General features: G+C 42.5%; 1 protein-coding gene across 8 annotated transcripts in view; it reads left to right on the forward strand.

Annotated features, from left to right (window-relative positions):
* CNOT10 (CCR4-NOT transcription complex subunit 10) overlaps positions 1 to 15,374 on the forward strand; it is a 78,156-nt gene extending 62,782 nt beyond the window's left edge. For 5 of the 8 annotated variants that reach the window (XM_078073898.1, XM_078073901.1, XM_078073913.1 and 2 more), the window contains 6 exons: positions 4,752 to 4,865; positions 7,898 to 8,028; positions 9,621 to 9,656; positions 9,856 to 9,983; positions 13,318 to 13,393; positions 14,914 to 15,374. In XM_078073898.1, the coding sequence (XP_077930024.1) occupies positions 4,752 to 4,865; positions 7,898 to 8,028; positions 9,621 to 9,656; positions 9,856 to 9,983; positions 13,318 to 13,393; positions 14,914 to 15,065 (637 nt within the window). In that variant the 3' untranslated portion in view covers positions 15,066 to 15,374. Of the gene's footprint in view, positions 1 to 4,751; positions 4,866 to 7,897; positions 8,029 to 9,620; positions 9,657 to 9,855; positions 9,984 to 11,616; positions 11,758 to 13,317; positions 13,394 to 14,902 lie in introns of those variants that run through there. The other 3 variants (XR_013448429.1, XM_078073912.1, XM_078073907.1) reach the window with 3 other exon arrangements.
* Positions 15,375 to 15,605: the final 231 nt, after the last annotated feature.

Genomic DNA, 15,605 nt, shown 5'->3' on the forward strand with positions numbered 1-15,605 from the left:
TCGAGTAATTCTTCAGTGGTCTGCCATTCTGTGGAAGCCCCATATGGCCACTGCTGACATTGGACAAATCCTTTAACCCCTGTAGGTCTTACTTTTCTGTCAAGTAAATGAATTGGGTCAGATGATCTTCAGGTCCCGTCTGTATATAAAATGCTGTGTCTGTGACTTTATGAATTTTATGTGCTGCCTAGGCTAGGGCTCGGTCCTTTGAGATGCTAGATTTGGTTGAAAAAACTTTTTTCAGCTTCTTTGTGTTGGGCTTCTATTTGGTTTGGATTTGGGGTGTGTTTGTCAGTAAGCTTCTTTTTGTACAGAACTGTTACCAGAAAAGCAAAATGTTTACAAAACACGTGAAGTGAAAAACTTAAAAATTTTCTTTTAAGATTTGAAAGTTGACAAGTTTAACATTTTCGAAATTATCATGGATAATGGAAATAGCTTGAAGGACTTTTTTTTTTTTTAAAGTAGGCTCCATGCCCACCATGGGGCTCAAACTCACAACCCTGAGATCAAGAGTCGAGTGCTCTACCAGCTGAGCCAGCCAGGCGCCTGATTATTTTTTTGAAATTATATAATCTATTCAGCTTGGAAGAAATTCTTTTTCTTTTTTTAAGATTTTATTTATTTAGGGCGCCTGGGTGGCTCAGTCAGTCATTAAGCGTCTCCCTTCGGCTCGGGTCATGATCCCAGGGTCCTGGGATCGAGCCCGCATAGGGCTCCCTGCTCAGCAGGAAGCCTGCTTCTCCCTCTCCCGCTCCCCCTGCTTGTGTTCCCTCTCTCTGTCAAATAAATAAATAAAAATCTTTAAAAAAAGAAAAAGATTGTATTTATTTATTTGAGAGAGAGAGAGAGAAAAGCAGGCTCCTCATCTAGCCTCTCGTCGTGGGGCTCGATCCCAGGACCCTTGGGACCATGACCTGAGCCAAAGGCAGATACCCAACTGGCTGAGCCACCCAGGCATGTCCCCTGGAAGAAATTCTTTATTGGATTTTTTGGGCCAATTTTTCAAACTTGTTTGCTCTAAGATCTCTTTATAATTTCCTTTGACACATGGTGACTGACTAGATTTACCCCCATTTTAGCCTCTTTTAATAAGGGTTAAACTATTTCAGACATTTGGTTTAGATTCATTTAACTCATTACAGAATATGTGGCTTGACAGACTTTTAATTCCCAGTCTTATATGCCTTGTTGCTGTAATTTGATGCTTTAAGGAAAGTCCTTACCCCCATTTCTTTTCTTTTTTCTTTTTTGTTCTTTCCTTTCCAAGGGTTGGCATTCTGTGGACCTAGAGCAAGTTCCTCCCACATGTAGAGGAGAGAGTGTGGGGTTATGTCAGATCCTCCAATTGGGGGGGGGGTGTAGACTGGGGGCAGGAGATGGAAAGCTAGTGTGTCTCTTCCCTTGAGGTATAGTTCTTCCAGTCTGATGAACTGTCAGATCCACTGTGTGGTTGGTAAAGCAGATTGGACAGTGACTCGGGGAAGTGGGGGGTGGGGGGGGGTTAGTATTTTAAGTAGCAACTCTCAGAAGTAAAGTGATTTCTCCAGGGGCTTAGTAGATAGAGCTATATGTGTTTCTAGTGTTACCACTCTGTAGGAATTAATGGCAGAGTAGAGTATTGTTTCCTAGAGGAAAAGGAGGATGAGTGAGGATGATGAGAGGTTGGGATAGATTGTGAGGCATTAAGGGAAGAGGGGCCATAAATGTTAGTTTTAGTTTTGTGCAAGTAATGAAACTTGCTTAATCCTGACAGCTCTTGATTGGAATGCCAGCCACAGAGTTCTGCTTGACATATTTAAGTATTTTTGAAAAGAAAGATTATTAGTAGAATCTTCTACCCTGTTGTGATTTGATAGGATCTCTTCTGGGAAAAAAGGGTAAAAGTTGAGGAAACCAGATTTTTACCTGGTACATAGCTGCAGTCTGGACTTCTGGGCAGCAGAAACCTGCTGCAATCTTACATGACTGATTTCTGGACCCAAAGTGGGCTTGACAGTGGGCTGGAGCAGTAATAGCCCCCTACTGTCGGGAGAGGCCAGGGCAGGCTTTTCCCAGCAAGCCTGCCTGAGGTGTGGCTGTCCTAGATGCTAGGCCCCAGAGCATGCAGGATGACTCTCCTGTCTGTGGGAGCTGGGAAGGAGGTGGCTTCGTCAGTGAGGCAGCCTGCCAACAAGACAGGTGGAGGTCTGCGTGCCTGGAGCAGTAAGTCAAAAAATGTTGAAAGCTGTGGTCTTCAGTGATTATCTGTTAAACACCTACTGCGTAGATGCTGAGGAATTGCTCCAGTGTTAGTGCAGGAAACAAAAGATGGTGGGCTTCTGCTTTGAAGGGGCTTATGTCTGATCTTTGGCCAAGTCATGGATGAAAATGGATATTAAACTTAGTGATTTTCATTCATATAGGCCCTGCGCTGATGGCTTTCTTGGGCCTCTGGAGACTTAGGCCTTAAAAGTCTTTTTCTTCATAAGCAGTACATACCTGGCTGATGAATTTGTGTTCATTGCCATTTTAAAATAGTACAGGGGCACCTGGGTGGTTCAGTCGTTAAGCGTCTGCCTTCAGCTCAGGTCATGATCCCGGGGTCCTGTGATCGAGCCCCGCATCAGGCTCCCTGCTCCTCGGGAAGCCTGCTTCTCCCTCTCCCACTCCCCCTGCTTGTGTTCCCTCTCTCACTGTGTCTCTCTCTGTCAAATAAATAAATAAAATCTTTTAAATAAATAAATAAATACATAAAATAGTACAAATAAGCCAAAAGAGGAAATTAAGTCACCCTAATCTCACGACACAGAGCTAAGTAAGCACTGAGGAGCTACTGCGCGGGGGAGATAACTAGCCATTGCCTCCCTTCTTTGGGCCCTTGCTTCTTCCATCAGAGAGAGGATGCCCCCTAGGGGCTGTGGCCACAGGACAGCCTGGCTGGTAAAGACAACTCTTGGAAACATAGGGATATTGACAGTAAGCTTGTCAAAAAATCCCTTTGAGAAGGACATTACTTGCCTGCTCTTATTCTCTTACGTGAACAGGGTTCAGATTTTAAATTATGTGCTCAGTAAGAAAATTTAAACTTTGGAGGGGCGGCTGGGTGGCTCAGTCGGTTAGGCGGCTGCTTTCCGCTCAGGTTATGATCTCGGGGTCCTGAGATTGGCCCCATGGGAGGCTCCCTGCTCAGTGGGGAGTCTGCTTGTCCCTCTCTCTCTCCTGCTTCCCCTGCTTGTCAGGTCTCTTGCTTGCTCTCTCTCTCAAATAAATAAAATCTTTTAGAAAAATTTAAACTTTGGATTACCTTCTGTTTTCTTCCCTTTTAAAGAGACAGGCTTAAGTACCTACATTTGTATGCATAGTTACGAATGCATTGGGAAAATCGTAACAATCTTTTCTTTCTACTTTATTTTCAGGTGGTCTTGTGAACCGATAGTGAAGTAATATGATAGGATGGGAAGGGCAGTGAATTAGGAGTCCATGGTGTTGAATGTTAGTCCTAACTCTAATCACACACTCTAAGCTAGAGAATATATTAAATGACTTTGGATTTCAATCTCTATCTTTTTAAAACAAGGGACGACATTAGGCACTCTTTCAGCCCCTACCATTGTAGCCTAAGGCCATAAATCTCAATCTCCTTGTGTCTCCTCTGGGACCGGTCTACTTTTCTGTGTTGTGAGTTGCTGAGGGGACTACTTTGCCTTTAGTGGGGTAATTTTCCAAGGTTCCAACACCCAGGACTCATTCAGTGAAGAGGAAACAGCAGACGACTTCTGTTTGTCTGATTTGCCCAGCTGCGGCACTTTTAGAAGGGCCATTTCTAGTTAAGGATTTCAGATTATTAGAAAACTGCAGGGTTGTGGGGGTTGCATTCTTCCTTAGACTGAAATTACAGCCCGAATGCACTTAATGATACACATATGTACTGTAATTTGTAAACATAACTCAAAACCCTGTATCTAAGTTGGGTCATTTGCGGTTGGCCGTTCAGACCTCATTTCTATTTGACAGGGGTTTATTTTAAGATTGCTTTTTGGAGCGGTTGTTTAACATTCAAGTGATCTATTAGTGTCAAGTCTTTACCTAGACCTGTTTTAAATGAGCTGCCCGTTAAGTAGAAAACCAAACAGAAGTTTGCTTTCCAACGCAACTTAGCAAAGTCAATGTAACTTAAATTTTCTTATCTTCACATGTATGTACTCAGCCTGATTTCTTTCTTGAATATTCATTTAGGGTAATAGTACATGTATGAATGAAATTCTTCTAGTTACTCTTGATATTGTTGCTTAGCAAGAAATATAGACTTAACAGGTTCAGAGAAGAACACTTTACAGTAAGCTAAGTGGATTTTTTAGTGAGTTAATTGTGTTTCTCGGCGAAATGAGTTTGAAAGAATAGTAATCTGCTTCTGGAGCTTTATTTCTAGGATGTTAAATGTTCTATGGGAAGTAAATTCTCACTAGGCCATTAACTACATATTTTTTTACAGGCTAAATATTGTAACTCCTTTTGGTTATTTTGTTGGAGATGGGGGTCAGTTGGATGGAAGCTAAAGATGGTTTGGGTAGATAGCCACACTGTGCCTCAGATGGTAGTTTTATACATCATCCTAATTCTTACCATTACTGTTGTGACTTCCTCTCTCTTCTTTCCCGGTGTCCAGATTGTCACAGCTTTAATTAGGGCGTTCTTTCGTATTTAATAACAAATACAACCATTGTCAATTTTGTAACTCAGGTTTTCAGCCCTTCCCTTTTGTGTTCCAGATGCTCCATACTTGCCTGTAGTGCTTACGTGGCTCTGGCTTTGGGTGATAACCTTATGGCTTTGAATCACGCAGATAAACTTCTTCAGCAGCCCAAGCTGTCAGGATCGCTTAAGTAAGTGTGACTTCCCCTGTGTGTCCCAGGGTCGTTTTGTTTGGAGGTTTTCAATTAGTTTGTGGTACATATTGCTGCTCTTTACTCCCCCAGTGGGATGTATTATCTAGACAAAGCAACTGACTGAAACATTAATTTGGTAGTTCTTTTCCCTTGTTGTACCTCGAGGATTAAGGGAAGTAGCATTTGCTGTACTGAGTATCAGGAGGCAGAAACTTTGCACTGTCTAGCGTCCACTACTAGGCCTGACTGGAGCATATTTTCACGTATTAGTCCCCAAAACAAGATGAGTCCTCAGGAAGAAGACCCACAAAAATAGGAGTTTAGTCAGCATGATAAATCTGCTTCAAGGAATGCAATTTAAATAGATAACAATTCTGACTACCTGAGTTTTATGCCTCTTCAGTATTACTGTCATTGTCAGTCTAAAATTGGCTAAAGCACCTCTCTTTCCATTTATGGAGGTTGAGTGAGATGCAGCTGTCTTTGAATCTTTGTATGATGCTCTGCTAGAAATTTTATTCGGAACCACAGATACTCTGCATAACGTTAGGACAGTTGTTTTTTCATTCATCCTGTGGGTATATACCTATAATCTCCAGAATATAATTACTTACTCTTGCCTTTTAGTGGTCTTTGTTTATAATGTGCAATGCTTAGAATTGGGAGATCATACTCTGAGGAATAATTCTGTTGATGTTTAATTATGTTTGTCCTTAAGAAAAAGTATTACTTTATACAATCATCTAAAATTAACAATGATTACGGTTATTTTAGGCCAGTGTTTCCCAAACATACCTTGTGTTTCAAAAAAAAAAAAAAGATAATTAAAAGAACATCCAGTAACATAAGAGGCTTTGCCACAATCAAATATAAGAAAGCCTTGTCTAACATTGAGGCCTGGCGGGATCCCGAGTTCCAGTTCAAGCAGCGGGGTTGCCTCTGAGGGCACCGCCATCCAGCTCGGGGAAGTAGCGCCCAGAGTTGCCGCCCAAGTCCACACTCGGCCTCTGGTGCCACGGCCATGATTAGAGCAGTGTTCGGTTTGTTTTGCTGTTTAACAGAGGTGAAACACAAATCTTCACTGCTTTTTCAACCTCTTTGGTTGACATTGTGGTCACTGTTCTCAAATCCCAAGTAGATTCTTTACTTGGCATTCGTTGGAGGGTTTTTAAGTTTATCAACTTTTGAGGGATTGGCCAAGCTGTGTCTGGCAATTTCTTTTTTTAATTCTCTTGATTTCTTTTTTAATTCTCTTAACTATTCTTTCCTAAGTATTGGTTTCTTAATTAATAACAAGGCCACTGTCTGTCTTCCCAGCAAAGACAAGCAGGTAATTCTGCATTTGGCAGCTCACATACCACAGCAGCTTTACCCCACAGCTTTTTGCTTTCTGTACACCTGGTCAAAGATTTCTTGGCTTTGAGTGTCATGAAGGCATTTCATTTGGCTAAAAAAGGAAAATGTTTTTAATAAAGTAAATGCACAGAAGACAATTTGAAGTAGTTCTTTGAATTTATGTGTTTGTGTTTTGTAATGATTACTGGCTTGTGGATACTATTTTAATGAAATTTTTAAATTATCTTATTTCAAAATATAAGTGAAGTTACTGATTTTTTTTTTTAAGATTTTATTTATTTATTTGACGAGAGAGACAGCGAGAGAGGGAACACAAGCAGGGGGAGGGGGAGAGGGAGAAGCAGGCCTCCTGCTGAGCAGGGAGCCCGATGTGGGGCTCGATCCCAGGACCCCGGGATCATGACCTGAGCCGAAGGCAGACGCTTAACGACTGAGCCACCTAGGCGCCCCTACTGATTTTTTAAAAACTTGTCATTTCTGTTAGGGTATTTGGTAGAGAACCAAAATAAGGTCATCGCAGCCCCTCTTAGTTAGAAAATAAAGAATTAAAGAGCTCTTGAGTGGTTAATATGTGTAAATCTCTAAAAAGGTTATATTGAAAAGAGCCTAAAATTTGAGGACTCGAGATTCATGGGGACAGATTCAGTTGGGTCAGGCTAGCTAGAGTAGGTGAGACCTAGCTGGCCATTTAAAAGGAGGAGTAGAGAGATCCCTGACTGGCTCAGTTGGTAGAGCATGCAATTGTTGATGTCAAGTTTGTGATTTCAAGCCACATGTTGGGTATAGAGATTACTTGAAAATAAAATCTTAAAAAATAAAATAAAAGGAGGAATAGATGTTGGCTTGTGGAGATGAGGCCAGGCTTGCCCAAGAAGGCCAGGCCATGGGGGAACAGTGGGTGCGCCCTGCCCAGGACACTGTCTGGTAGGACCAGAGCAATTTTTGAGGGGGTGGGAATATTGACTGGATATAGAAAAGTGGGACCAAACTTGGAGAGCTTTAAGTTGATAAAAAGTTTTGTTCTCAGGTAGGAAAAGTCATTAAGATTTTCAGCAAGGGTGGAATATACCTAATCCTGTTTTAATTTTGAAAAATCAATCAGGTGATCATAGAGAAAAATGGCCTGTAAGTAAAAGACCGGAAGAAGCAGGCTCTTATAAGCCGGGAGGATGCGTATTTGTCCTAAAAACATCAGTGGGCATAAAATAGATGATTTGAAAAGCAGGAAACCTTTGGGATAGAAAGTAAAGTTGATCTAACCCAAATCTGGTCTCAGTCCCGTTTGGCACCCTGATGTGTTTTGACTATTCCAGCAGCGGAGACTAGAGGATTCATCCTTGGACCTGTCTCTTATTTTAGAACTTCATTCCTTTCCTTATGGTAATGTTATTTTCTGCATAAACAGAATAGTAAATTTGCCAATTCTGAACTTTTTTCTTAATTGATATGTGTCATTTGTTCCAGCTTAGCGGATATAAAAATTATTGTATATTTTAAGATATTTTTATATAAAGAGGTAAGAGTTAAGTGACCTTTAATTGATCCATTTATAAACTTCTATTTCAATTCAAAGATTTGAAATATGTGAAGCATGTGTACACCAAATCTTGTTATACATTGGGTGTTTTGTGATGACCTACTTCTCAGTTTGGAATCTGTTCTTTTCATCTTAGGTTTTTGGGCCATTTATATGCTGCAGAAGCCCTCATCTCTCTGGACAGAATATCTGATGCCATTACTCACTTGAACCCAGAGAATGTCACTGATGTTTCCTTAGGGATCTCTTCAAATGAGCAGGACCAAGGTTAGTGAGGACACATTTGATCAGAACCGGTCATCACTTCCACTTCCTTCTTGGATGTGTGGAAATCTGAAGGCACAGTTGTGAAGGGAAAGAAGTTTTGGGTTGGCTCTCTACATTTTTGGCTGTACATATTTTGTAGTAATTATGTGGTGAGTAGACCTAAGAGTTGATAATCACATGGTCTAAATCCTTACTTTAGAGGGGCACCTGGCTGGCTCAGTCAGAAGAGCATGAAACTCTGATCTCAGGGTGTGAGTTCAAGCACCACGTTGGGTGTAGAGATAACAGACCAAAAAGAAGAAGAAAGAAAAGAAAGACTATTTTCTTTTTTTAACTTTTTTTTTTTTTTTTAAGATTTTTATTTATTTGAGAGAGAGACAGCGAGAGAGAGACAGCATGAGCCAGGTTGAGGGGCAGAGGGAGAAGCAGACTCCCGTTGAGCAGGGAGCCTGATGCGGGACTCGATCCCAGGACCCCGGGATCATGACCTGAACTGAAGGCAGACACCCAACTGACTCAGCCACATAGGCGCCCCAAGAAAGATTATTTTATTTTATTTTTTAAGATTTTATTTTATTTTTTTGACAGAGAGACACAGCAAGAGGGAACACAAGTAGGGGGAGTGGGAGAGGGAGAAGCAGGCTTCCCGCGGAGCAGGGAGCCCAGTGCTGGGCTTGATCCCAGGACCCCGGGATCATGACCTGAGCCGAAGGCAGATGCTTAACAACTAAGCCACCCAGGCGCCCCAAGAAAGACTATTTTAAAGAAATAAATAGACTCTCACTTTTGAAAGGCTGGTAGAAAAATTTGTTTTGATTATCATACTGTATTTTTCTCCTTAAAGGGATTCTGCAGTCTAGGGGAAAGTAGAAAAAAGCATTCAAAAGTCAGTTTTATTTTTTATTTTTTATTTTTTTTTTTAAGATTTTATTTATTTGACAGAGAGAGACACAGCGAGAGAGGGAACACAAGCAGGGGGAGTGGGAGAGGGAGAAGCAGGCTTCCCGTGGAGCAGGGAGCCCAGTGCTGGGCTTGATCCCAGAACCCTGGGATCATGACCTGAGCCGAAGGCAGACGCTTAACGACTGAGCCACCCAGGCGCCCCATGGGAGCATTTATTTTTATTTTTATTTTATTTTATTTTTTAAAGATCTTTTATTTGACACAGAGAGAGACAGCGAAGAGAGGGAACACAAGCAAGGAGAGTGGGAGAGAGAAGCAGGCTTCCAGCTGAGCAGGGAGCCTGATGTGGGGCTCAGTCCCAGGACCCTGGGATCATGACCTGAGCCGAAGGCAGACGCTTAACGACTGAGCCACCCAGGCGCCCCTCAAAAGTCAGTTTTAAATCATGCCTAAGTTTTTAAGAAAGCAAGACTGGCATTCACTTTATTCAAGATATTATGCAGGAATGGGGTGGTGGTGGGTGGTACCTTCTGGTGTCCTCTAATAGAACCTCCACTACATGAAAAGTAAACACTGTGACATGACAGATTGCTATGATACTAGATTTTCCATTTCATAAACAAAATTAGGTTTCTAGAAAATATACTCTGTTGTCCTTCCCCCTCAGGTTTATTTTCATGTTTTTGTAGGCTCAGACAAAGGTGAAAATGAAGCAATGGAATCCTGTGAGTAAGAAGTTTTGTAAATACTTAAAGTAGCCTGGCTTTGCATCCAAAAGATGTAGGCTCAAGCCTTTTGTGTCCATTTGTCAACCTAAGAAGTAGCGCTGTGCTTTAGTCTGAGCAGCTGCTGGGGCGGTGGATTGGGTTGCCCCCTTGCCCTTGACCCGGCCTCTTCACCAGGGTCCACGTTCTTTTTCCCCAGCTGGGAAGCGGGCCCCTCAGTGCTACCCCAGTTCGGTCACCTCTGCCAGGACCGTGATGCTATTCAATCTTGGCAGCGCCTACTGCCTGAGGAGCGAATACGACAAAGCCCGAAAGTGTCTCCACCAGGTGAGGCTGGAAGTGGTGGGGCTAAGCCCTCTTGTAAGGCAGTCAGCAAAGGCTTTGGAGTTTCTGGGTTTTGTTACTTTGTTTGAGGCTCTGGTCAATTTGTTAAAAATTGGAATATTACTTTTCCAAGCTTAGAAATATTCTTGCAAGGTAAACAACTGATCAGCTATTACAAATGAACCTAGGCACTTAATGGAGGATTTTTCCCAATGGTTTTAATAATTAAAATTTCAGAAGATTGGAAACTATCTAAATAAGGGATCACTTAAATAACGGTGCATCCATACAGCTGAACACAATGCCGCTGTAAACTCTGTGTACTAAAATGATAAGATATCCAAGATATACTAAGTGAAAAGACCAAGATTTAAAACCGTTGCTTTATGACTGTGTATATGCATACGAGAGCTCTGAAAGGACATACTAGAAACCACCAACACTGGTTATGGGGCAGCAGGATAAGTACTGTGTGGCTGGACCACTAAAACGGGAGACTTCAGAAGAAAGCTGGTGCCAAAGAAATTCCACATATGCTAAAGAAAATTACTGGCAACATATAACTAAAATACACCTCTGAATTCTACCACTGAAATGATGTATCATCAGTAGGTCTCTGGGAAGATTCTGATTGAGCCTCTTTAGGTTTCCTGCCCATCCCTGCCTGGAGCAGTCATGGACATGGACCCTTACTTGCACTAGGGGACCAGGTGACCAGATAGCACCAATGGCAGCTCCAGAGGCTGGGTCAAAAACTCAGAAAGGGGTAATTCGTCAAAAAGATACTAATTCAAATTGCAAGCATGTGAGCACTACTTCTTGGTAAGCCATGGGAATCAAACAGCAAAAATAGGTAGGCGTGATGCAACCCTGCCTGTAAAGGGAATTGCGAGGTCAAAGGGTGTGCAGAATTTTAAGACTTCTAATATGGAAAGTTTGTGTCAAATTGTATAATCACCAGGAGCACAGGAGACAGCCCACGTCCCTATATGCTTGTCAGAGTAGCTAAAATTGAAATTACACCTATTCTCAAGAGATTTGGTGGCTTCTGGAAATGTTCTTCCTGTGAAGACCACTTTGTCTCGTGTAGAGCCATGAAGAATCTTACCTTGTGCAAAATAACCACGAGTGATATTTAGTTAAAGTGGCATCTGGTTGGCACTTCTGATCCAAAATCAGAAATGTTAAGTGACGGACTATCCAAGGAAACATGTTTGCTGTTATCTTGCAGTTGAGTTACACCAGTTGATTGGGAAGGAGTTGATTACAGCAAAGAGGACTTTTTTTTTTTTTTGAAGATTTTATTTATTTATTTGACAGAACGAGAGAGCACAAGTAGGGGGGAACAGTAGAGGGAGAGGGAGAAGCAGGCTCCCCACCAAGCAGGGAGCCCGATTCGGGGCTCAGTCCCAGGACCCTGAGACCATGACCCGAGCTGTAGGCAGACGCTCAACCCTCTGAACCACCCAGGCGCCCCAACAAACAGGACTTTTGATCTAAAGTTGCAGTATGCATGGTCTGGCTCAGGTGCTCGTACAGAAGGTGGCCATGGCGGCTGCCACGCTGGGAGAGACAGATGGGCTCAGGCCTGGCTCAGGGTCTGAAGGGGATTTTGTTTTGGTCCCTTGGTTTTTAGGTTAATCCAGTGGCTGGATCTTTGTTAATTGGGAGGCCCACCCTGCCTGGGAGGGCAGGACAGTGACGTGAAGAGTTGGAAAGGGCTCCACGGAGATGTTTCCGAGGTTGCCTGCCCGCCACTAGCCATTCTGAACAGCCAGTAAGCAGAGCACCATCAAGTCTCATAAAGTTGCTGTTGTGAATGCCTGTATTTTAGAGAAAGCTGCAGACTGTGATCAATGCAAAGAACAATAAATGACCTGTGTTAACCAGCCACTTGAAGGCAAAATGGAGATTTTAGTACCCACAAAATGCTGTAAAGATGATCTTGCCTGTATGAAGCTTGGCCTAGAAGTGTAAAATCTCATTTTCTGAACAGAGTCATTATACCTCCGTGATGTGGTGAGAGAAATAAAAGCCTCCCTGCTTCGTTTGTGAAGAACTTAAGGGTGTGCCCTGGATGAGAGCATACCTGCTCATCCAAGATCTCTTCTGAGGCTGCTGGGAACTGACCTTGTGCAAGCTTCTGGTCCCCCACACATCTCCCATCTGCACAGCTCAGCCTACAAGGCTTTTCTCCCCATTTTCTGTTACCCAATATCCACCCTGCAAGGACTAAGGCAGGTGCCCCTTGCCCTGAAGCTCTCCATTCAAAAGAAACATTTTTCTCTCTTCATATTCACAGTACATTCATTCTCTTCTCTCCCTAGCATTTGGATCAATTTGTTTGGATTATTGTTAGTTGTTTGCATGCCCGTTTATTGTCAGGATGAGTCCCTGTCTTACCCACACACTCACCTCTGATCAGTAAATGTTTATACAAGTACACTTTTTGATAAGATGAAGGGAAGAAGCAGGGCAGCCTGGAAGCCAGAGTACCTGAGACTGGATGGGGGAATACAAGTTGATAGTAAGGTGTGAGAAAAGGCTGCAGCCCAAAGAGGCCCAGACTGAGGAAATAAACCTATGATCTCAGCACCATTGATCAGAGCAGGCCAGGCTTCCTTTCTCACGACTAAGTCAGAGAGAAATGGCTAGCTAGAGAAGTGACTCTCAGATCTAGGAAAGAATAGCATGTTGCTTAAACAATTAAATTATTTTATTTGACAAAATTGTACTGTTTCAGTCCTTAAAAGTGGGGACATTAAACATGCTTAGTGGTATTTTTTTCCTGTATTACCAACTTTTTAAGTTTGAATTCTTATTGCTAACTTTGGGAACTTGAGACCTGCAATACTGAGTTGTTACTTAGGGAAACAAATGGACATGCAGATTTTAATATAAGTGCAACCATGTCTGTGGTGAAGAGCCACCAACAACAGACCTGGACCAATGACTGGAGTGCAGAATCAGGAGTGTCTGGTCACCCTTCTCAAAACCAAATAGAGCCAAGACATAGAAGAAGAACCCCAAGCAGGTGAAAACAAGAGGGAAGAAAAGCTTTCCCCTATTAAGAACTCATTATGGACTAGGTAAGGGAAAATGAATAGTGAATCATTTAAAGAAAAATTACATGTCTAGTTTAATCAGTAGGGATGAGGACAAAGGTAGCTGAGGGACATCAGAACAGAATGATAGTAGTTGCTAGGAGGTCATGTGGGAATGAGTTTGCTAACTTGTCATTGGTAGGCTTCCCCCCCACCCCCACCCCCAGCATTACTTGGAGTTTGTGTCTTAAGCTGTTGGTTTTTCATGGGTGTCTTTTTTGTTTTGAGCAAAGGCGGCTTCGATGATCCATCCTAAAGAGGTGCCCCCTGAAGCCATCTTATTGGCAGTCTACCTTGAACTGCAAAATGGTAAGTAATTCTCTCTAGTTAGGACTGTATCCCTTCAGAGATGACTGGGTCAGTTGGAAGAGCATGCAACTCTTGATCTTGGGGTTGTGAGTTCAAGCCCCACGTTGGGTGTAGAGATTACTTAAATAGAAGTTTAAAAACAAAAACAAAAGGACTGTATCCCTTCAAAGAACCCAAGGTTTTGGGTGTCTGATTTATCTCTTCGAATTTGAAACTTTGCCTTCCTTGAAGATACTACCCATCAAGTTCTTCTAGAAAAAAATGTAGCTAGGGAGTTTTTGGTATCTTACAAATTCCTGCTTCTTGTGACTTAACCGTATTTCCTTTTATCTGTGAAAATACAAGAAAGCATAACTTCTGACAATTATAATTAATCCCTACTAATTAACCTTTCTCTTAGGCAGCCAAATGACTTGAATTGAGAACATGAGGCAGAATGCCAGTTGCTAAGAGTTGTACACTGTAGTATTTTGAACATAGATGTCATTAATGAGTTTTACAGTAAACCAGTTCTTGCTGACAGTTATCCAGACCTAAATCCAGGTCAGACCTCTGGAGCACATACAACCTTTAAGGACGTGGCCTCTGAGAAAAATGACTGTGGGCCCTATATAAGAGACAGCATGAAGTAGAGAAGAGACATGAATGGAAGAAATTAAACAGAAACATTAAGAGTTCTAAGTCATGCCTCCTTTTGATCATGGGAATCTACATGGTTCCCTTTTTTTTTTTTTTTTTTTAAATATTTTATTTATTTATCTGACAGAGAGAGACACAGCAAGAGAGGGAACACAAGCAGGGGGAGTGGGAGAGGGAGAAGCAGGGTTCCTGCCGAGCAGGGAGCCTGATGCGGGGCTCGATCCCAGGACCCTGGGACCATGACCTGAGCTGAAGGCAGCCGCTTAACTGACTGAGCCACCCAGGTGCCCCCTACATGGTTCCCTCTTTTGATAGCTTTTTTATAGCATTAAGTGCCTGGTACCCATCTGGCCTTGGCCTCCTGAAAGGTGTGAATAGGGTTAGTGCACTGGTCCTAGTGCCCTTCTTCCATGCAGTCTACCTGGAGACAAGTTCGCAAGCTGGGTTATACCTTAGAAAAACCTTAGGGCTTTTAAAAATCCCTTTTTTTTTTTTAAGGATTTTATTTATTTATTTGACAGAGAGAGAGACAGCACGCAGGGGAGTGGGAGAGGTAGAAGCAGGCTTCCCGCAGAGCAGGGAGCCCGATGTGGGGCTCGATCCCAGGACCCTGGGATCACGACCTGAGCCGAAGGCAGACGCTTAACGACTGAGCCACCCAGGCACCCCTAAAAATCCCCTTGCCCAGGTCACACCCCAGATCTCTTAAATCAGAATTTCTGGGGATGGGACGGAGACATGATGTGGCTTCAGTGTGTAGCAAAGGTTGCAGACCACTGCTCTCCCAGACCCTCTTTTACTTCCCTTGCATGATGCTAATGGCTTGCTTTGCACATGGTATTGTTTATGCTTTTTTTTTTTAATGGGAAGTGTTTTTATAGGTAATACCCAGCTGGCCTTACAGATCATCAAAAGGAATCAACTGCTCCCCACAGTGAAAACACTGTCTGAGATGAGAAAGAAGCCAGTGTTCCAGCCTGTCCACCCGATCCAGCCCATCCAAATGCCGGCTTTCACTGCACAGAGAAAGTGACATTTTTGCTCTCAGAAAACTGTTACTCGAGACCCAGGGGGGTATTTACGGGCCTTTTTAGTTGTATCACAGCAAAATGAATAAAAGCAGATGGTGAAAGGTGCTAGTTTTGAAGACACAATTTTGAAATGATTCTAACCCCTGGCTTTTTGGGTTTTTTGTTTTGTTTTGTTTTGTTTTTTTGCCAGAAGCTTACTTAAAATTAAGGATTCACAAACTCGTTTTCATCTGTTTTTCTTTAATCTTACATTTTGAGCCATTATGTGATGTATCCATGTCATAGGCAATTAAAACATGGTCTTATCAGAACAGTCTTGTATAATACATTTTGTCTTTCTTGCAACTGTTGGACAATTTTAGCATCTGAGGTTTAGTGTTAAAGTTTTAAAACCTGAGAGACCTGTCAGCAGTAGATGAGTAGCCAATCCAGAAGCTGGTCTGGGGGCAGAGAGGAGGGGAAGTTGATGTGTTTTCTGCCTGGTTATGACTAAAAGGACCAGAAAATGCATAATAGAACCCATAGGGCCATTAAATTGGCTT

Source organism: Halichoerus grypus, chromosome 1 (genome assembly GCF_964656455.1).
Source record: "Halichoerus grypus chromosome 1, mHalGry1.hap1.1, whole genome shotgun sequence".
Classification (NCBI taxonomy): domain Eukaryota; kingdom Metazoa; phylum Chordata; class Mammalia; order Carnivora; family Phocidae; genus Halichoerus; species Halichoerus grypus.